At 34.6% G+C, this 22349-nt stretch overlaps 2 protein-coding genes across 2 annotated transcripts; one reads left to right on the forward strand and one right to left on the reverse strand.

Annotated features, from left to right (window-relative positions):
• Nucleotides 1-6240: 6240 nt before the first annotated feature.
• On the reverse strand, nucleotides 6241-10242 carry LOC136981761 (uncharacterized). Its single transcript, XM_067278135.1, has 2 exons — nucleotides 8983-10242; nucleotides 6241-6315 (listed from the first exon to the last, which is right to left on the reverse strand). The coding sequence occupies exons 1-2, from the start codon at nucleotides 10240-10242 to the stop codon at nucleotides 6241-6243; spliced, it is 1335 nt and encodes a 444-aa protein (XP_067134236.1).
• Nucleotides 10243-10347: 105 nt separating this feature from the next.
• LOC136981762 (uncharacterized) lies at nucleotides 10348-15667 on the forward strand. The gene is made up of 2 exons (XM_067278136.1): nucleotides 10348-11579; nucleotides 15364-15667. Exons 1-2 carry the CDS (start codon nucleotides 10348-10350, stop codon nucleotides 15665-15667), a joined length of 1536 nt encoding a protein of 511 aa, XP_067134237.1.
• Nucleotides 15668-22349: the final 6682 nt, after the last annotated feature.

Genomic DNA, 22349 nt, shown 5'->3' on the forward strand with positions numbered 1-22349 from the left:
CATAAACAGTGTAGCAATCGCCAAGTCTAAATCAGCAAATGTGTAAAATGTTTGCTGATTTTGAACAATTCGGATAATCGAGGTTCTACTGTATTAGAAAAAAAAATCAATGTACTTATAAGAATCATCAGAAAAAATTGCAGCAACGAGTTGCTTAACTTTTTTGGCATTCAAAATTATGGCATGTGTTATCATATTTCATTATAAAAACTTTATTATAACTTATTTATATTATAACTTAACTATATAATAACTTTATTATAAAAACTATTATAAAATCGCCCTACTCTCCCTCTGTTATATATAACAGAACCTGGAAAGTAATTATTTATTACTTCATTTTAGTATAAGCAACATCAATACAAATACTTTAAATGATATATGTACTGTACAGAGCGTATTATAAATAAATTTTTTTTTATCGTAGCTAGGTTAGGCTTTAAATCGTTTTTTTTTTTTTTTTGTTTTTGCAAATTTGAAATTTCATTTTATATTTCTCTTTTAACTTAACAATTTCACGTTATATGCTAAAAGTGTAGATGAATTAGTGACAGCACGTTTTTTATTTAATTTTGACGTTAATCTCTCTGAGTGCCCATAAATAGCGCTAACTGGAAGGAACTTAAAATTAGACCACTAAAGATGCATCACAACTCCCTCAAGCAGCGCTACGTACCAAATTGCTGCTGCCAAAAGTGACAAAACTTGTAATTTACATGGCTATTTATAACTCTTTTTGTAAAACATTCTTTATATATTATGTGTAACTGTACAATAGTATCAGGGCCCGCTCTAGGGGCGGGCAACCCGGACATTTGTTCGGGGCGCCAAAGTTTAGGCGCGCTATTTTGGCTGTAACTGTAAGAAAAATATTAATGTGTTAAATACTCAATTAATAGAAAATGTCAGAGGGCAGGGATACGACAACGGATCCAATATGAGGAGCGATAAAGCAGGAGTACAATCTAGAAATAAACAATATAATTCGCGAGCATTCTATGTTCCGTGTAGCAGCAACTTTCTTAATCTTGTTAATGTTTGTTAAATAAATATTTCTCAGCATCAGGTGTTGGATGATTCATTAAGTATTTTAAACGGGTGAGTATGATATTTAGTTAGTTCTTTAAGCTACTTTTGCTCAGGATTTCAGTAAATATTGCATCAAAACCGCACTGCTTTCTAAGAATCATTATTCTTTCACTCCGAAAAGGAGAGCACGTGCCAGCTTTTTAGCCCCGATTCTGTTTCCCCAGTTCGCCGCTAGAGGCACCGCGATCTAGTTTCGGAGTTCCTTCCGCTAGCTCAATAATTTTTAAGTGCAACAAAATTGAACGTGTGAAACGTCTTCGTTATGAAATATAAAGACAAATAAATTTTTAAGTCACGCGAACATTTAATAAAAAAATTAATGGATATATGAAAATCGAAGAGCAAATCCTGTAACTTCTAAGACAATTGCAAAAATTAAATATAAGTTTATAAATTTTATGAATCACAATTTACTCACCAACAATGCTTTTGTAATTGTATACAGCTGATATGGTTTAACTTGACGAAAATGTGATAGCGATGATCCACTGCCATCTGCTATAAAGACCACACATTTTTCTTGTGTTCCATGTACAATAAATTTCATTGAAGATCAAAGAAAAGCATTGCAGCACATAGCATATCCTATCCGTTTGCGACAGAAGTATCCCAATTAGCTATAACAGATACAAAAAAATAAATGTATTTAATAGAATCATCAGAAAAAATTGCAGCGACGAGTTGCTTAACTTTCCCGGCGGCATTTAAAATTTTGGTGGCGCCATCTGTAGTCATATTTTATTAAAAGAACTATATATATTTTTAATTATTACAAATTCACAAAAAGTTAATTTTCAGGGTAAAAATGAGTTTTATAAACGTTTGTAAATGCTAATAACGAGTCAAGTTTTCATTAATAAAAGTACATGAAAAGTATAGAATTTCGAAACGCTGTCTAATTTATAAAAATTTTAATAATAAAAAATGTTTTAGATAGAAGCCTTATACACATAAACTTATTAATTTCAGAGTGGTTAATATTAGTGATAAGTAAATAATATTCCATTCTTGTGATACATACAAGAAAAACATCGGCTGTACACAAAGTGTTTAGTCAAAGCAGAAAAGAGGGTAAGGGAAAGGAAAGAAGGGTTTCTTTGTTTGTTTGTTTGTTATTGCAACGCAACACTTGGGCGATCTGCCTAGGCGGGAGGTCTTTTCGAGAGGTCTTTTTATGGGAAACTGGCTCCTATTTAGGCGTTACAGACGTAAAAAAAAACGCGGAAAACTCCACGTGGCCAGCGCGAATCCACGACGAATTGCCAGTATTCAGGATACGAAGACCGCATGGCCACTGCTTGGCTGGGAAGAAGGAGGGAAAGAGACAGTACAGAAAGGTAGAATCACTCTAAATGGCGTACATAAGGATACAATACCCTCTATGTTCGATGTTGGCGTGCAGTTTTTAGAGTGCAAGGCCGTAGTCTCCCGAAGGGTCTAAAAGAAAACCTGAGTGTAGCGAACACCAATAATTGAGTGCTGCCACGAATAGTCAAGTGTAGAAGTTAGTGCCAAGTGCTAATAATTAATTCATATGTTACAGGTGCATCTTTATTCTGATGTAACAACATTACACCAATTTTCAGGCCCAATTGTCTGCCCTTGGAACTGAGAGGAAATTTACGTAGTTTCGATCTGACTGAAGCCAATAATATGATTAAACCAAACGAAGAATTCTTTACAAAGAACGAAGAATATGTGAAATTGTACGAAGAACAATATAATAAAAATTTCAGCCAAGGCACATTTCGCTATGTTAGCCAAAAATTTCAAGACAAAAAAGCAATGAAACGTTTAGAGAAAATCGAAGAAAACTTTAAATGTTATTATCATGACCCGGAAGCATTTTTGGCTGCTATGAAAGAAGATTCTGAATGTGAGATTACGCATTTATAAACAGTGTAAACGTAACTTTCTCTGCTATATATGAGCCGTTGACAGTGAAAGTGATGTAAGATTTTACTCTATATTGAGAAATTTAGACGTGGAGTTAAACACAAATTCAAAAATTAGTGAGGATTTATGTTACTTTTATGTTATTTACGTTACTTACTTCTTCCTGTGAGAAAATAACGTAAATACTTTGGACAAACTGATTGACTCCACTTTCGTGTTCAATATTTTCTGTAATGAATTGTGTAAATTCCAATTAAATCTCTCAAGTAATACGTATAAGAACAACCGATCATAATTTCGATATAAAATATAAATATAAGTGTCATTAATTAATTTAAATATTTACACACGAGAAGACACTCACTTTTATAAATCAATTTTTCGCAGTTTTAAATGTTTTAAACTTTGAAATTATTTTCGGATCTCTTTCTTGACAGTATCGTAATGTTCTTTTTTCCTATTATCGCTTGTAGTTTTACTTCTTAATGCATTAAATTTATTAACTGTTTCTTAACTTTACTTCATTCACTATTAAGTCTTTCACTACCTTCATTATGATGTTCACCTGAATTTTATACTTTACTACAATAACATGAAATTTATTTACGCGAGTATAATACATTTTAACATGTAAATATTCAATATTTTTTCATATAATAATTATCGAAGTATTACGATTTCTTCGAATATTTTAGTAAATTCAAAATTATTTTATTTGGTAACACGTGAAATATACTATTATAATGTTAAAAGTTATCAAAAATGAATACATTTTCTGAATAAAAAAGAAACATTTTATTTCATAAATTATGTTTTTTCCCATTAATATCGAAAGTTACGACGAAATTTTTCGTAACTTTCCAGATACGTAAAGTCTCGTATTTCCAATACACAGCGTAAAGCCCTGGTCACACCATGCGATTTCTGGCCGCGCAGGCGACCGCGACTGCAACACGCGCGAGTCGCGCGCGTCTTCTGGTGGTCACACATTTTCGCTGGAGTTGCAACTCGGAAACACGTGACCCTATAATAAAACAATAAAATTATAGTAGTATAATATGTAGTATATAGTATAGTGTAGTAGTATAGTATATTGTTTTTGACTTCTTTCGTGAGTTTACCGACTTTTATGTTTTACTTCAGATTATTTATGGAATTTTATCCTCTTTTCTTAAATATTAAAATGGCAAGCAGATCCTTTTCTGGAATGAATAAAAAATAAAAGGCGATAATTTTGTTTGACCTGGCGAGAATATACGAAGAGAAAAATAAGAGAAACATTCATGCTGGGTTAAAACTTGGCGAAATGAAAATCAACGGACTAAACAATCTTGCTTTCACCAGCTGATGAATGAATTAAGGCTTTCGGATGTTGAAGGTTAAAAGGGATATATCCGTATGAATACGAATACTTATATTTAATTTAGGCGAAACGTTTCGTAGTTCGGCATTTCAATTTAGAGTGGCTCATAATTCGATATTAGTCTTGAAGCTAGCCGTTTCTATTTCAATAACTTGATTAATGACTTGAAACCGTGTCGCGCTTAATTCTTGTTAATTACCGAAACACAATTTAGTGCTTTGACGATCACTTGGCTTTCTTTTCCCTTTTATTTAGTTGAGATGATCTCTTTTAATGACTTTAATTAGAGTTATTAAAAGAGATCCTCTCAACTTAATAAAAGGGAAAAGAAAGCCGAGTGATCGTCAAAGCACTAAATTGTGTTTCGGTAATTAACAAGAATTAAGCGCGACACCATTTCAAGTTGATATCAGACATTACCCCAGAAGTTTTGTATGCTATTTATCAATCTTATAAAAAAAATGAATATTTGAGGGTAAGTGATGTTTAGAGGAAAGCTTCAATAGTTTAATTCATTTATAATCGATATATTTTTTTTTTTTATATAACATTTATTTTATTCAATTGCATATTATTAAAAGTAATCAAACTTTTTAAAATAAATCTAACAATAACTTTTATTAATTCAGATTTGATTTATATCAAATATAGCATTTAAATGTACTGAAATTGAGTTAATACAGATGTTATAATCAAGATATGTTGACAAATATACGACACAAAGTATGACGTGGCACAAAGACGTTTTCTGATTGGATGCGCGTTTGCAATCGCCCGCGCGACTAGAAATCGCATAATGTGACCAGAGCTTAAATTACGATATTGTAAATCTCATAAATACTACAATTTCGAGAAGTCTGTAAACTGGATGTAATAAGAAATGTGGTGAATAAATATTTGTAAAACTATTGAACATTAGTAATTGATCGTGGGTTTATGCCTCTGCAACGTGGAGTGTTTACGGTTTTCTTCACGTTTGTGACACCTAAATATACGCCAGTTTTGTATAAAAGTTATTTCAGGACGGCGGATCGTTCGTGTGTCGCGCTGCCGTAACGAAATGAACTTAAAAACCTAAGTATTTGCTTCTGGTGTAAACTGGAGTAGCGCAATATCGAATACTTTTTTTGAATTAGCAAGTTTTCGTATCAAACAGGTTTTTTTAAATATAGAAAACGCTCCGTTTCGTCATGTATTTGCTTTATTAAGATTCCGTGTGGACAGGTTTCACTGTATTTTACTACTTTTAATGCTGTAAATATTTTAAGAATATTACTAAATACCGCTTTTAAACCACTAGAAATCGTAATTATAGATCATATTAAACTGTATGTAAGTAAATTTAAAATTTATCTTGTATATTAGTATTTTTTTATTTATTAACAGGACTTATTATTCTGTATTATGGAATGCAGATATTTAGTCTTACAGATCAGAAATAATATTTTTTATTTAGTTCACCTGAACACATACATTTGTTATATTAGACTAAAACGTGACGTATTCATAATATAATATGTTATGTTGTATTCTGTTTCATATATAATTAGCGAACTGTGGTCGAATTCAATTAAGCAAACCATTTGAGCAACTCGAATAAACAACATAAGATATTTCAATAAAAATTAAAAATTTGAAAAAACATTATAGAATAATAATTACAATAAATAAATTTTCTTTTTTTATAAGTTATACATGAACTGAAAATAATTATTAATCTCACCAACTTCTATTATGATAATAATTCTCCCGTGTTGATCTGGTTTCGGCAATATTATTATTATATTTAAAGGTAAAATACTTTCCAACTTCGATGGAAACAGAGTTTTATAAAAAGGTTCTATAGTTGATTCTTGTACAATAATAATCAATCAGCAGTTGAAGCGATCTTTCTAGATTAAACTTTCCGGCATAAAGAAATCCATAAAGAAATATATCGTCCATTCTACATTTGAATCCATTTTCAACTGAAAAAATGATTATAAAAATATTAAAATTCATATATTTAACCATTTATTTGGTTTGTTTACAGTCATTTATAGATTTTATACATGCTAAAGTTCTACTTGAGAATGATATGAGTTCATAGTGCTGAGCTGGTATTAATAGATTATACTTAAAAATCACATCATTGTGACAGATCAAATGATACTTTTATGCAAATTACTATATAATAATTTAATGCATTATATATTTTATGATAATACTTACTTATAAGTTTTTTAAACTCTGTAAGTGCTGCTCTTACATCAGATGGAAATTCTCCTCTCACCTCAGCGGACATTTTGTGTAAAGCACTTCTATCCAAAAAAGCGTAGTTTCTGTGTCAGAACGAAGAAAAACTCAAAAAACAATGTTACACTAAAAACAACAAGAAAAAAGCAATTAACATTAATAATTGGGTAACAAACAGTTGACATTCTCATTACAGAAACAAGGTTCTTTTATTACTGAGTAAGTAGAACGTAAATAGAAACAGTACATACATTAAAAGAATTCGTGTTTTGATATTTGTATAGCAATAACTTACCATGGACACGTCTTTTCAAAAATAAAAATTTCATACAAATTGAAAGAATTTTGCAGGAAAACAAGTTTATAATGTGCAATTTCAAAGTATTTATAGCATGAATTAATTGTTAAGGAAACAATTACAATTTTAACGTTGTTGCGATTTCGATGACAGTTACTAAAATTCATTTACACGTGATTAAATTCTACATTTGGTTACGTTTATCAAATTTCGGAGCGGAAAAGATCGACATTTCTTATGTAAAAAATCACTATATACATATATAATAATTTTTGTAACTGTTAAATTTTTCGGGAAATCACTAAAATAATTATAAAAGTAGGCAGAAATATTAGTTAAAATGTCTTACCTCTTCTAGCAAAGGCAAACTCTTATCGTCGGAATGCTGCAACAATATGAAATTAACACTTTAAACACGTGACTAGCATTAAACAGTAAATTATTTTATATAAATATACGAGAGAAAAGCAAGAATAATTTAATTTTATGTAAATATAATCAAAAATGTAACTAGAAAAATTATTATTCATAACAGACCGATTTGTTTTGCTTTATAAATATGGAATTAGATCAAGTCTAATTTACTAGTATTATTTTAATCATATATTTCTGAACATATAAAATTAGGAGTATATAAAAATAATGCACCCATAGCGATCGAGTGGATAAAACCACTGAACACTAGTAGTAAGTAGTGGGTTCGCACCGGTGAACTGTCTACAGAGTTTTGTTCAAGTTAGTAACACGTAAATTGGGACTAATTTCCCGTGCCTGCTTTTCGAGAGGCATCCCTCTCGGTGTGGGCGATTTTCTCACGCGCTGCGTTGCCCTAAACAAATACATCAAACCAAAAATGATGCTTTTCTGTATTTCGTTTTTCTTTATGTTATAAAATTGAAAGATTTTTCTGTGTAAGGAAAACACACTATATACTGGAAACAAGGTCGTGGAATGCTAGTATGGAGTTTATTTCTTTTCTTAGAAGTGTCCCATACTAGAATTCGAGTTTTGTTTAACCTTTTGTTGTTTTGATAAAAAAAAATACACCGATTGTTTCTTTATTAATAAAAAGCAGTCTTGAAAATTATATTTTCTGTCAGTAACGGTATGTTTAAGCAATACTCGAAAAACTATATACGTAAAAAAAATTAATAAATATATATATATAAACTATTTCCTGGACGGCTGGATGGCCGAGCGGTAAAGGTGGCAGCCTACTGCTCTGGGAGACCCGGGATCGAATCCGAACGGGTCGAATAATCCCCAGGAATTTTTCGGGGGGTGGTCCGTTCGGATATGTCGGGCCCCGTCCCTCACCACCCAGTCGCCCCATTGTGGGCCTGGCCAAACCCATAATGGGCCTACTAAAAGAGGCCCTCTTAGTGCCCACAGGGCGAAAAGAGTTTTTAAAAAAAAAACTGTTTCCTGTTGTACAGAAGAAAAGTTTTGCATGTAATAAATTAGATAAACTTAAGTCGTTTTAGGAAAATATGCTCTACATATATAATAATTTTCAAATGGAGAAAAATTACAAAAAATTATAAACAAATCAAAAAAATATGAAAAATAGAAATAATATTCTATATTATGAAGCATTTTGAATCGTTTCTCAGTTTGGAAAGTACTAAAATTCGCGTGACATACTAATAATTAGTAGACCTATTTCATAGTCAGAGATGGGTGTTAATATAAATTGCTGGTAGTGGGTTCAGTCTCATCAACGAGCTTACCACGTGAAGTTTTTTGGATTTTCTCCACTTAACAGAAGAAATATGAACATATACATACACTTAACACCTTATTCTTGCCGAGAAATATAAATTTATTTAATTCAAACAAACGTTTTCAGCCTGATTCACAGGCCATCATCAGGTTTAGAATACATTCGAATTAAATTCTATCCTTGGAACACAAAATTCAAATTCAAATAAAATACATTTAAACAGAATATAAATAGCCAACATAAATACAAATAAAACTAAAACATAAAATACACATAAACATGCAACAAATGAATATATAAGTATTAATAAATGCAATACTAAGACATTCAATAAAACTGTTACAACGATTGGTTAGAGCCCTTATTAAACTTCTTAACCATGAACTTCCATGCAGAGGGAAGACTTTCTGCGTCCCTCGCATTTAGACAGCCTTCTTGCAATCTACTCCTATAAATCTGCAACTTCTCTGCCGTCAATGCCAAAGATGGAGAAGATAAAGGATTTATGATGGTCGCCTCATTCCATTTAACTATAGCTCCTGGCGCTTGTGCCATTTGGGACAAAATTGTTGCATTAGACCCCTTTCTGATATTATAACTATGCTCCTTGATTCTAAGCCCTAAACTTCTAGTGGTTACTCCAATATAGTCTTTTTTAACGTCCAATTGCATGTTCTCATACGGAATTTTATAAACTCCTGCTTTCTCTTCCGATTTTATATCATCTTTATCATTTCTGAGGATTTTGTATAAATTAGGCGCCCTTTTTAAAAGCATTCTCGAACCTTTTCTGTGTGCAATCTCCTTCATGACCGCATTCATACTTTCGCTATACGTAAATTTTACGCTTCTATTGGGAGCATTTTTAAAAAACTTTTTCTTGATGTTGGCTTCGTATTTCTTAACTATTCCCAGAATTGCACTTTTTTGGTAACCTAGGGCCTTGGCTACGTTTATTATTCTATTTATTTCTTTCCTCCTGTCTTGTACCCTTTCACAATACAAAAATGCCCTTCTTATTAAAGCTCTGAAAGCCGCAATTTTATATTTATACGGATCCTTAGATTGGGAGGGAATATACAAAGGGCTATGGGATGGTTTAATAAAAACGTTGGTGGACAGGTGGCCTTTTTTGAATGTAATATCAATGTCGAGAAAATGCAGATTCAATGAACTCTTCTGTTCTAATCTTAAAGTAAGGCCATCGTTGTTATCGTTGATCTTATCCAAAAAATCCTTGATCCTGCTGTTATTTCTCCATAATATAAATAAGTCATCAACGTATCTGCTAAAATACATGATATCCTCCTTGAAAGCATGAAAAACTCTTCTTTCCAGCCTTCTAACCACCAATTCACATAGGATCCCTGAAAGCGGGCTTCCCATAGGGACCCCTCTTCGCTGTCTGTAGACCTGCCCATTGAAAGTGAAGCAAGATTCACGGCAGACCAAACTAGCCAAATTCTTTACTTCTTCAGTATAATTAAGCAATTCTGAGTTATTACAGTATAAGAAGTCCAATAGCGCCTCCTCGCACGATTCTATCTTAACCGACGGATACATGCTCTCATAGTCGAAAACAGTTGCAACTTCATCTTCCATTAACGCTATATTCTGCAGATCCTTAACCACCTTCATAGGATCATGCGCAACTAGAGTATCTGTGTCCAGTTGCGAGGATAAATAGCTCATGCAACTCTTTTCTAACTCAAACGTGAAGGATCTTGTTCTCGAATATCGTTAATGGAAGATGAAGTTGCAACTGTTTTCGACTATGAGAGCATGTATCCGTCGGTTAAGATAGAATCGTGCGAGGAGGCGCTATTGGACTTCTTATACTGTAATAACTCAGAATTGCTTAATTATACTGAAGAAGTAAAGAATTTGGCTAGTTTGGTCTGCCGTGAATCTTGCTTCACTTTCAATGGGCAGGTCTACAGACAGCGAAGAGGGGTCCCTATGGGAAGCCCGCTTTCAGGGATCCTATGTGAATTGGTGGTTAGAAGGCTGGAAAGAAGAGTTTTTCATGCTTTCAAGGAGGATATCATGTATTTTAGCAGATACGTTGATGACTTATTTATATTATGGAGAAATAACAGCAGGATCAAGGATTTTTTGGATAAGATCAACGATAACAACGATGGCCTTACTTTAAGATTGGAACAGAAGAGTTCATTGAATCTGCATTTTCTCGACATTGATATTACATTCAAAAAAGGCCACCTGTCCACCAACGTTTTTATTAAACCATCCCATAGCCCTTTGTATATTCCCTCCCAATCTAAGGATCCGTATAAATATAAAATTGCGGCTTTCAGAGCTTTAATAAGAAGGGCATTTTTGTATTGTGAAAGGGTACAAGACAGGAGGAAAGAAATAAATAGAATAATAAACGTAGCCAAGGCCCTAGGTTACCAAAAAAGTGCAATTCTGGGAATAGTTAAGAAATACGAAGCCAACATCAAGAAAAAGTTTTTTAAAAATGCTCCCAATAGAAGCGTAAAATTTACGTATAGCGAAAGTATGAATGCGGTCATGAAGGAGATTGCACACAGAAAAGGTTCGAGAATGCTTTTAAAAAGGGCGCCTAATTTATACAAAATCCTCAGAAATGATAAAGATGATATAAAATCGGAAGAGAAAGCAGGAGTTTATAAAATTCCGTATGAGAACATGCAATTGGACGTTAAAAAAGACTATATTGGAGTAACCACTAGAAGTTTAGGGCTTAGAATCAAGGAGCATAGTTATAATATCAGAAAGGGGTCTAATGCAACAATTTTGTCCCAAATGGCACAAGCGCCAGGAGCTATAGTTAAATGGAATGAGGCGACCATCATAAATCCTTTATCTTCTCCATCTTTGGCATTGACGGCAGAGAAGTTGCAGATTTATAGGAGTAGATTGCAAGAAGGCTGTCTAAATGCGAGGGACGCAGAAAGTCTTCCCTCTGCATGGAAGTTCATGGTTAAGAAGTTTAATAAGGGCTCTAACCAATCGTTGTAACAGTTTTATTGAATGTCTTAGTATTGCATTTATTAATACTTATATATTCATTTGTTGCATGTTTATGTATATTTTATGTTTTAGTTTTATTTGTATTTATGTTGGCTATTTATATTCTGTTTAAATGTATTTTATTTGAATTTGAATTTTGTGTTCCAAGGATAGAATTTAATTCGAATGTATTCTAAACCTGATGATGGCCTGTGAATCAGGCTGAAAACGTTTGTTTGAATTAAATAAATTTATATTTCTCGGCAAGAATAAGGTGTTAAGTGTATGTATATCTATGATTTGCTGAGTGCTTCGTGTTATTATGAAATATGAACTCCACAAATAATCTTCTCGGGTGGCATTCCCTTCATGGTAGCCCGTGTGTTGTGTTGCCTTCTTACTTTCAAAAAACTAAAATTTACTTATAAATTATTGATGTCTTAATTATTTATACTCTCCTGGCTGTTATAGAACAGGGAATGCTTTATAATTGGTTAAATTTTCATGGTGTGAGGTCGGCCGGAGATACCGAGTATGGATTGTACTCGTTTTATCTCTTGATTGGCTAACTAATCGTTTTGATTAGCCTCTACGTCGGAGGATAGAGATTATTGAGCTTATTGACGATCAAAATCGTGTTGATCCCGATCAACGTCAGGATGCTGACACCAGTTAAACTATTCTTTCTAATCGTGGTTCAACTCATAATTTATAAATTAAAAGAAGGCTAATTAACTGACACGCGGGGAGAGACGAGAGTAAGAGATAGGCGTTTATGATGCAGTAAGTGGACAACAACTAACTGAACAAGTAAACAACAAATTTTAGTATTAAAAAGTAAAAAAAAATTACAAGTAAAAGAACTAAATATTCCATTTATCTTATAGAGCGTTAACAATATGATAATTCGTAATATAGAAAATAACAGAGAGTGTTTACAAACGATATTATGTTACCTCTGTAATAACTTGATTTATGCGAATCAATTTCTTTGGGCAGATGTTCTTATCCCAGAGAGTCTGGCACACAAATTCACAATAAGAGGATACTGGACGATGAGCTGCGCTCGGAGTTTGGCGCGTATCCTGTATTTATACTATTTTTCTCATCCAATAAAGCTTAAGAATTAAGATTATTTGATTAAGTGTGATGATGAGTTTTTTTAGTTTACTCTGCCTTTTCGTCATGAAAGATAAAGATCTCTCTTACGAATTGACTGTAATGACAGTCAGTTCCTAAGAGAGATCTTTATCTCCTATGATTAAAAGGACAAGCACAAATGTTGACAGTCAAGAACTGATTGTCGACATTTGTACCTTGTTCTCTTTGATGTGTAGCTTTGATAAAAATTTCCATTAATTTTATTTTATTTTAAAAGATTTTCCATTAATTTTTATAATTTTTTATCTAAAAAGCTTCAGAATCTCACAATAAGAATAAAATTCTGTATGTGTAGGTGCGTAAGTCTTGGCCTGTATTTTGTAGAATTTCTCAAAACTCTGTGGACCAATTAAATTGAAATTTGGGAGAAATACTTCTATATATGAAGGTTTAAAACTGTTAAATTTCCGGAATTATGAGTAATTCTGTAATTTATTCAATTTCGAAGTTAAATGTTTTGAACACCGGCGACACGAGGAAAAAAAATGCAAGAGCTTTTGTTCGAAATGAGGAAACATTAATCGTGAATCCTATTTATTGCTAACTGGTGTTGTGTTGTATATTATACATGCCGTGCCACAACAATAAATAAATATTTTAAATTAAATCTCGGCTTTCTCATTACAGTTCCTGGTACATCGACTTTCAGACCCCTTAGAGATGGTAGTATTTGAAGTCACTTGAAGCATTAATGACTGTAAAAATTCAAAATTGAAAATCTGATAATACCGACAAAAAGCCGACAGAATGAAATTATTGATTCTATCGAATTTCAAAATTGATCCTATTTGATGTACAGAACTGAATACTTCGTCATATGTAAATTTATATTTTATATCGAAATTTATTATCAGCTGTTGTTATACATATTACTCGAGAGATTTAATTGGAATTTACACAATTCATTACATAAACGATTGAACACGAAAGTGGTTTAAGTCAGTTTTTTCCAAAATTACTCTTCACAGGAAAAAGAAAGTAACAATACATCCTTACTTCATTTTGTATCGGTGTTTAACTTCAGGTCTAAATTTCTTAATATAAATGAAAAGTAAAACGAAAACGGCTCATATATAGTAGAGCAAGTTACGTTTATTCTATTTAGAATTGTGTAATCTCACATTCAGTAATTTCTTTCATGGCAGCCAAAAATGCTTCCGGGTCATAAGAATAACATTTAAAGGAACCTATACTGTAATACATACAGTTTTTGTTCTATCGTATACACTTATATACTCGCTATATTTATCTTTTATATATATATTTAAATTTCTACCCGTAATGAAAAATATAAAGTAAAACATTCGATGTAAATTAACAAATTACAAACACTTACTCTATCTCTCAGTTTATTTGGTAAAAATGGAAGAAAAATGCTTGAAAACGTCTTAAGAATGACATTCAAGTTTACGTAATGAATTTCATTATATCGAACCGGATATAAATTCTTTCATTAAATGATAAAAAGACGATTTAACACAGTAGTTTTTTAGTTAAACGATTAATATAAAGTTTCAATAGTTAATTAAAAAATATTATTTCGTTTAAAATTTATAAATCCAGGTCAGAAGTACACCTCATGAACGTAATTGTGGCCGGTAATGTAATCTACAATACAATTGTTTCTGTTGATAATAAATCATTTAAGAATTCATTTTAACTCATAAAGAATGCATTAAACAACTGTTTGGTAATAGATAACTTTAGTAATTTACGTTAAAGGTACGTCATCCGATGGAAGTTTTCCAAAGAAACAATAGGATATACTTCTACTTTGATAATTATTGTTTATGGCAGGCTAATACTGTAGATCTCATACCAGGTAATATTTTAAACAATGAGTGAGGCAAAGAATAGAAGTTTTTCACTCTAAGCTAGCAATCGACACTTTCAATGTCGACACATTCATCATCTGCTTATTGAATATAACTTTCCTAACAACTGTAATTATATGTTCCAATTAAATTATTGTAAGAGTTTGAGCGAACATGACAACTTGGGGATTTAATCACGTTAAAAGAATTCACTTTTATAACGTATCTTTATTACAATTTATAAAAGTGCATAAATTCTATGCTTATTTATATTGTTTCTAACGTGTTGTTTACAGGTTTACATATGGACTTCTTATTCTGCGTATTGTGCTCGAACGTTCCAGTCGATATACAGCTAGTGGAACTGAGTTGAGTGCCATCTATACACAGGCAAAGAAAACTGCTTTGGAAAAACACGTGTGTCTTTGGGTTGGATTGTCAGTGGCGTAGCGAACATAACTGGTGTCCGGGGCACGACACTTTATTGGCGCCCTTCCCTCTCCAGAATCACACATTAGTTCGTCTTGGAGACCATTTGGGCGCTCCTCTGCGAGTGGCGCCGGGGCATGATAAACCACTTGCTCCTCCTTCGCTACTCTACTATGGAATTGTATTGAAATGCGGTGCTTGTTTTCTTCTTGTGATAATGAACAAAATCTACACCATCTCTCATAAGAAGCAATTGAAAAATATTACAAATAAACTAGATAAAGTATTTGAGGAGGGCCCCATTATGGAGATACTTGATACACAAAAAAGCCTAAAAGAGAAAATAGGGAAACTTCAGTTCATTGGATCATCCGGCACATAGGCTCTACAGTGCTGCTTTGCAATCTGGCAAGGTTGTAAATCCAGCGCACTCTTCCAGAACCACCATCAAAAACAACGAAGTCCTCTTCCTCTACAACAAGGAGGAAGATAAAAACAGTGACATTCTTAAGAAAACCGTTTATCAAAAAGTGAAACCATCTAACTTAAAGATTGGAATAGTGCGCATACGCAACATATATAATGGTGGCATCGCTATCGAACTGGGGAATAAAGAAGACGCCAATACCCTGGAAAGCTACATTCGGGAAGTGTATACCTGATATTTCTGTCCGTAGACAACACAAGAGAAAGCCCTACATTGCCATCTATTCAGTGCCAACTGAAATCAAACGTAAGGATATAGTACAGCTCACATACAATCAGTATGACCTCCTTAATAAAAACTGGACCATAGACGAATTTCAGAAACAGGTCACAATTAAATTCAATATAGGAAACAGGAACAGCGCCTAAACCAGCTGGGCGATTGAGATCTCGCCACGAATCGGGAAGCACATGCTAATGCTGGGGAAAATTAACCTCGAAAGGTCAAGATTGTCAGGTAGAGGACTTGTGCCCAGTGCTACAATGCTACCGTTGCTGTAGATATGGGCATACTACGAAACACTGTGACCAAACAGCCACAACATGCAGTCACTGCACAGGCAACCACACCTTCCGTGAATGCCCCAACTGTGAAAACACCCCTGTCTGCCGTGACTGCAAACAAGACAAGAACAAAAGTCATAGTGACAATGCTCGTGATAACACATGCACGATACATCAACAAATTTAGGCTACCATCATCAATAAAACCGATTATGGATCAACATCCTAATCATACAGTTATTTTTCTGCAGTACAATGTTGGTAGGGGCATTGCTGCCACCTCCATCCTTATCTCACTGATCCACAAGTATTACTTTGTCATGTGCCAAGAGCCTTACTGTATCAAAAACAACCCAGTCTGTTTACCTTCCTACTGTAATATGTTCAGAGGCACCAACGATTACCCCTGGGCTGTCTCGATTGCTCCAAACAACCGTTCTTTCTATACTAACAGCACAACCTCCTCAGCAACAAATACATAGTCTGCACTGAAATTATCATCAACAATTCCAGGTATATCATTCTCAACTATTACTGTCCAAAAGGCATTAATTTAGACAATATGCTTACTGACATGCAACATATCATTGATAATTATGCTGATGCATATTTTATCCTGGCCAGTGATTCCAATTTCCACTCGCTCACCTGGGAAGCGAAAAGATTGATGTACGCTGAGAAATGCTTGAGGAGTTCTTTGCCCATAATGGTCTTCTGGTCATGAATAACCCTTCATCTCCACCCACCTTCCAGTCCAGCCAGGGTCACAGTTGGATAGACGTGACAGCTTGCTTTTCAGGTTGTTTTCTCTCTTCTTGTCAGTGAGAAATCCTTGAGGACTCCCTGGATGACCACTCCATTATCAATTTTAAAATATGTACCAACAGGAACAGCAATCGTTCTTATCTCCGCTCCAGGTACAATCTCCGAAGGGCTAATTGGAATGATATTTAAATCTACCTCTCCAACAATCTGATTAACTGCAATACAAATGACCCCACTGCTGCTCGTGATATCATTGATAAAAACATCAACATCATCAACTCCACCTGTCAGCATCTAATCCCCCAATACATCAATAAAAAAAGAGCGGTTCCCTGGTGGAGTGAGGAGCTTAGCAACTTGAGGAGCACTAACAACCATCTCTGAAAAGCCTTTCAGAAATGTCATACCAAGCCCCAGCGATCCACTTACAAGTATGAGTACCTGGCACATCAACGCAAGTACAAAAATGAGATCAAGAGAGCCAAGCAAGCATCTTGGAAGAACTACTGCACAAAAGCTTCTCGGCAAGCTGAAAAAACACCAGCTCCTTCACTCAACACTACCAATGATGACTTTTTTCGTGTAATTAACGAAAAGATGAATTTTTTTCTACCTCGAGGACCAATGGGATCAGGACACCAACTGGCAGCGGACTCTTCGTGAGGAACTGAACTCTGAAATCCACACTGACAACGCACCTCCATTTAAGAAGCATGAAATCCATAACATCTTCTACAACCTCCACAACAAAAAATCTCCAGGCCATGACGGGATCACTCCTGAGCTGGCCAAAAATCTTTGGAATCTCATCCCCACTCAACTTTACAACAGTTGCTTTACGCACAATTTTTTTCGGGCACTTGGAAACAGGCCAAGAGTGTGTCATCCCCAAACCTAATCATCAAATTAGTCTCGACTGATTTCCCTGCTGCATGTTCTTGGGAAGGTCCTCGAGAAACTTATTAACAACAGATTTATGTGGCACCTTGAGACTAACTTTTTCACTAATGATTCGCAATTCGGTTTCAGGCTGCAACAATCTTCTGTTGATGCCATTAATAAAGCAGTCACCATCATTCAAGGCCTTTCCAACTACAACAAATATGTTCTGGCTGTCTCTTTGGACATTACTAAGGCGTTTCACAGTGCCTGGTGATCAGTGGTGCAACACTGTCTTAGGACCACAAACTGCCCAGCTAACATCTACCGTCTCCTATGTGATTACCTACGCAATAGAACTGCTACACTTTAGTAAAGTGAACACACCATTAGTCGCAATGTTGTGTGGGGTTGCCCACAAGGATCCATGTGCAAACCCATACTTTGGAATATTTTTTCTAATACTCTACTTATGCAAAACTACGGTCAGGTCGGTCTAGTTGCATATGCCGACGACGTACTTGTTCTCATTGGAGGCCGTACCCGTGCCATTCTTGAAAAAAGAGGAAATAACATATTAAGAAAAGATTTACAATTTGGGACAACAACACAAGTTGAACTTTAACGCCAGCAAAACGAAGTGTATCATCTTCAACAAGTCAGGACAACCACATCTGTATTGTTGGGTTCCCACCATAAAAATGGGTGGACACAGCCTGAAAGTGGAAATTACTCTTAGATACAAGATGTTATTTTGGATCGTAGGTTGTCATGAAATGCTCACATCTCTTACCTTTCTGGGTCCGTTGGCCTCATATTCAATGCTTCTGCTGGCATGGCCAGGAGGAGGTGGGGGCTCCCAACCGAAGCTTTGAATACCATCTATGACCATATCCTTGTTTCGATAATCACATATACGCCTGTGACAGCTGGGAATGGGCTGCTCACAAGGCGCATCCAAAGCGCAAGCTTATTGCGGCCCAACGTCGTGCCCTCATCCAGCTAACCAAGCTGGATGAAGGCACGACTTAAGGCTTATTGCACCGCACCAAATGCCAATCTTCAGATTTTATCCAAAAAGCCACCCATCGACTTGCTGATAGATCTTCACTCCAATGTCTGGCACAACAAATGGGAGCAAAATGTTGTGCTCAGCAACATTACCATCAATGCAGACAATTTTGAGTGCAACCTTCATTTCAGCCTTTCTCAAAACCTTTCCTCATGTCCAGCCATCAATTTCACCAGGCCCGAACATGCAGACATTGAGATTTTCACGGACTGTTCCAAAACTGACGACCTTGTTGGCTGCAGCCGTGTAGCCTACAGCAACAACATTGAAATCCATACTGGATAATACAGGTTGAGTGAGCACTGCACTGTGTTTCAAGAAGAACTTTACGCCATTCACATGGCCACTGGCTGGTCTGCCAAAAACTATTCAAACAAGTACATTGCAATAATCACTGACAGTGCTTCCTCCATTACCCTTTTCCAGAACCACAATTATCATCCCATCGCTAACTCTATTCTTAACATTATCGCTAACACCACAAATAACTACCACATCTATTGGACCCGTGCTCACCAGGGTACTGAGGGCAACGAGAGAGCTGATACCCTGGCTAAGGCTACTTCTGTAGACAGTGATCTTTTCATTTCTTATGAAAGTTTTAATACTCACACCATAAAAAACATTCTTTGGCAGAACTTGATTCACACGTGGCAGCTTGAATGCGGATCATGATTGTCTCCACTCCATCACTCATAATTTGTTCTTTAACCCCTTCCTCGTTGTTCATATATGGCGATATGTAGGCGTTTATTACATATATAGGGGGATCGTAAAGTATTATAGCTGTTGTAATTATCTCGGAAGAAAGGTGTCAAATCAGTGCTATATCTATCAGATTATTGTTAACCCCTATACAGCTTTTTGGAGTACTGCCATTGTTTTTATAAAGGATTTGCAAATTTCCAAGCCTCACTATTGTGTTTTTTACTGTATATGGCTCTTGAATTAAAATCAGATCAGCTTCAAGTTCGTTAGCTTTATGCATCATTAAAAAGCTTGAAGCTTTTCCTCTTTGTGCGTTAATATGTAAAATATTAAGGCCTACATCAGAATTATTGTGATGGTCTTTCTCTTGCCTATTATGATTTGTGTTAGTCAGAGTGTTATTTAGAGTATGGTTATAGTCCATAGTCAGTTTTGTCAATCGTTTGAATCTTCAACTTTGCTAATATCGGACATTGGCTACTGAGGGCGTTGTGATTTGTTGACCTTTTTCTATCCGGCGATAGGTTTCTATCAGCTTTTTTGCAATTTATGCAAAATGGTATTGTTTTCAGTAATTGACAATCTTTATATCGGTAGCCCTTAAAACAATGACTGCATTTTTGTTTTTCTGTGCAGTCACGCGCAAGGTGGTTGAATCCACAACATTGATAGCAACGCGTAATTGGTATAATATCATCAACACGTATATTAGTCCACGACATGGAGATATACCGATGAGCTATTAAGATATTGCGGATTTTCGGTGTTACTGATAAAATGGCGTGTCGACAATTTTCCTTTGCTTTTCCTCTCCTTAATATTGTACTGATTCTGCATGCATCTCTGACGCTGTTGCTGTCCATTTCCTTCCATATGTTGTTCTGTTCTATCATTACCTCTATTAGTTTTTCATCCGTGATGCTGTTAGGGATATTAGAAAGGATAACTCTTGGTCTTTTTCCTTCAGATATTTTACACTTGACTCTAACTCTGATTTCCGGAAGGTCCTCGATTGCTTCTTTAAGTTTTTTTTTCATCTTCCATACTTCCTACTCTAATACATATACCATTTGCATTAATTGTTTTGACATTTTTTACTTTTATTTTTAGTTGGTGCGGTTCTATTTTATTGAGTATCTCATTTGTTACCTCTTTCATATTGATGTTCAAGCTTTCTTCGTTGCTTGGATATATTAGGACTGCCTGAGTCCCTCCCATTCCCTCGTTGTTAACCTTTGTATTCAATGAATCATAAATTGTCTTTGTAGTTCTACTTTCCCCAGATCTCGTACTAACCACCTCTGAGTATAAACGGGGCTTGTACTTATCGTTATCGTTATGATTAATTTGGTTTTTGGTGATCCTAAGTTCTCTGATAATCCCATATGCTTGATTTAACCATCCAAATATTCGTGCGGCACTTTCTCTGATTTCTGCTCTCTTCTTTTTGCAAACGAAATTATTACCTAGTTCGGGACATATTTGCATTACACGATTTAATAAATGTCTGGCTTCTCTCAATATTGACTCTTCTACATTCTCTCTTGCCTTCCTGTTGTCTAGTTTATGTGAATCTTGTGGAGTTGGGGCGGAGACTGTGACTCCTTATTCAATAACAGTTTGTTAGTTGGCTCCAGCTCATCTGATGGATACTGAATATGATCCATTACGAAAAGTCAACCAGCTTAAATTCTATATATGAACGTAACCGACTTGATGGATCGAAAATGTTCTCGCCTTCGTGATGTCTTTTTGACCTTTTCTTCTTTCGCACCGTCATTAACTGTCGCTCTGCCTCACTTCCCCCGTTGCTCGACTCTCCCTCGAACACCTCGTCTGCCCCGTAACCCATCGTAATTTATTATCCTAACGGTTTTGAAATGTAACACGCATAAACTCACCTAGAAGTATTGGTATAAAAAAAATTATACACCAAAAATATTTAAAACTAACTATTATAATATCCAATAACTTGATAACCTGACAATTAACTCGATAGAATAAAGATATTACATTCAAATTCGATAAAGTAATGAAAATTATTAAAAAAGCATTGTTAAAATAATCAATTCCGTTGTACTATGAATTAAGTAACATCTATTTTACAATTAATCCCTTAACCGTCAAAATCAAAGGTGCAGTTGCAATGATTAATATACAATAGCTAAACATCACATCCACTAAAAACATCCGCTAAAAATTCGCTAAAGAACGTTAGAAGACCGTTAAAGTCCATTATATTATTTAAATTTTCTATGTTATAACAGAGGAAGCAGAGAAAAAAATGGAAGGTACAAAGAAATTTGTATATGAGAAGAAAAAATTCATAAAATTAACACTGTTAGGCCAGGAACACACATGCATAAAATTCGGCGTAAAATCTAGCATAAAACATAAAACGTAAAAATTTTTCTGAAATTTTGGCTGAAACCGAACTGAAAAAAGAGTAGAGCATGTTTCTACTTTTTACGCCAAAATTCCTCCAATAAAGAGAAGTCTTTTCTGTGACGTCAAAGTAGACACGTGGTTTTATTTTAACAATGGCGGCAATGAGGGTGACACAATTGTGACCTTACAATTGTGACGGTCTCGAAAAAACGAAAAATAAATAAAATAGAGGAGTTTATCGAATCCGTTCGACCACATCAGTGTCATGTATAAAAACACTGTATTTAAACCACGTTTATGGATGACTATCGGTGCAAAATTTCAAATAACAGGTAGGTCTAGTAGAATCGATATATATATGCCTAGTATTTAGATCACACGTTCTTTATTTGAATTCGGAATACAAGTGTATTAATTTAAATTTTCTATATTATAGCAGAGGCAGCGAAGAAAAAAATGGAAGGTACAAAGGGATAGATATATGAGAATAAAAAAATTAATAAAATATAGAGCACTGTTAGTGGCAGTGGTGTTTCCTATTC

Source organism: Centruroides vittatus, unplaced genomic scaffold (genome assembly GCF_030686945.1).
Source record: "Centruroides vittatus isolate TY-2023 unplaced genomic scaffold, ASM3068694v2 contig_790, whole genome shotgun sequence".
Lineage (NCBI taxonomy): Eukaryota > Metazoa > Arthropoda > Arachnida > Scorpiones > Buthidae > Centruroides > Centruroides vittatus.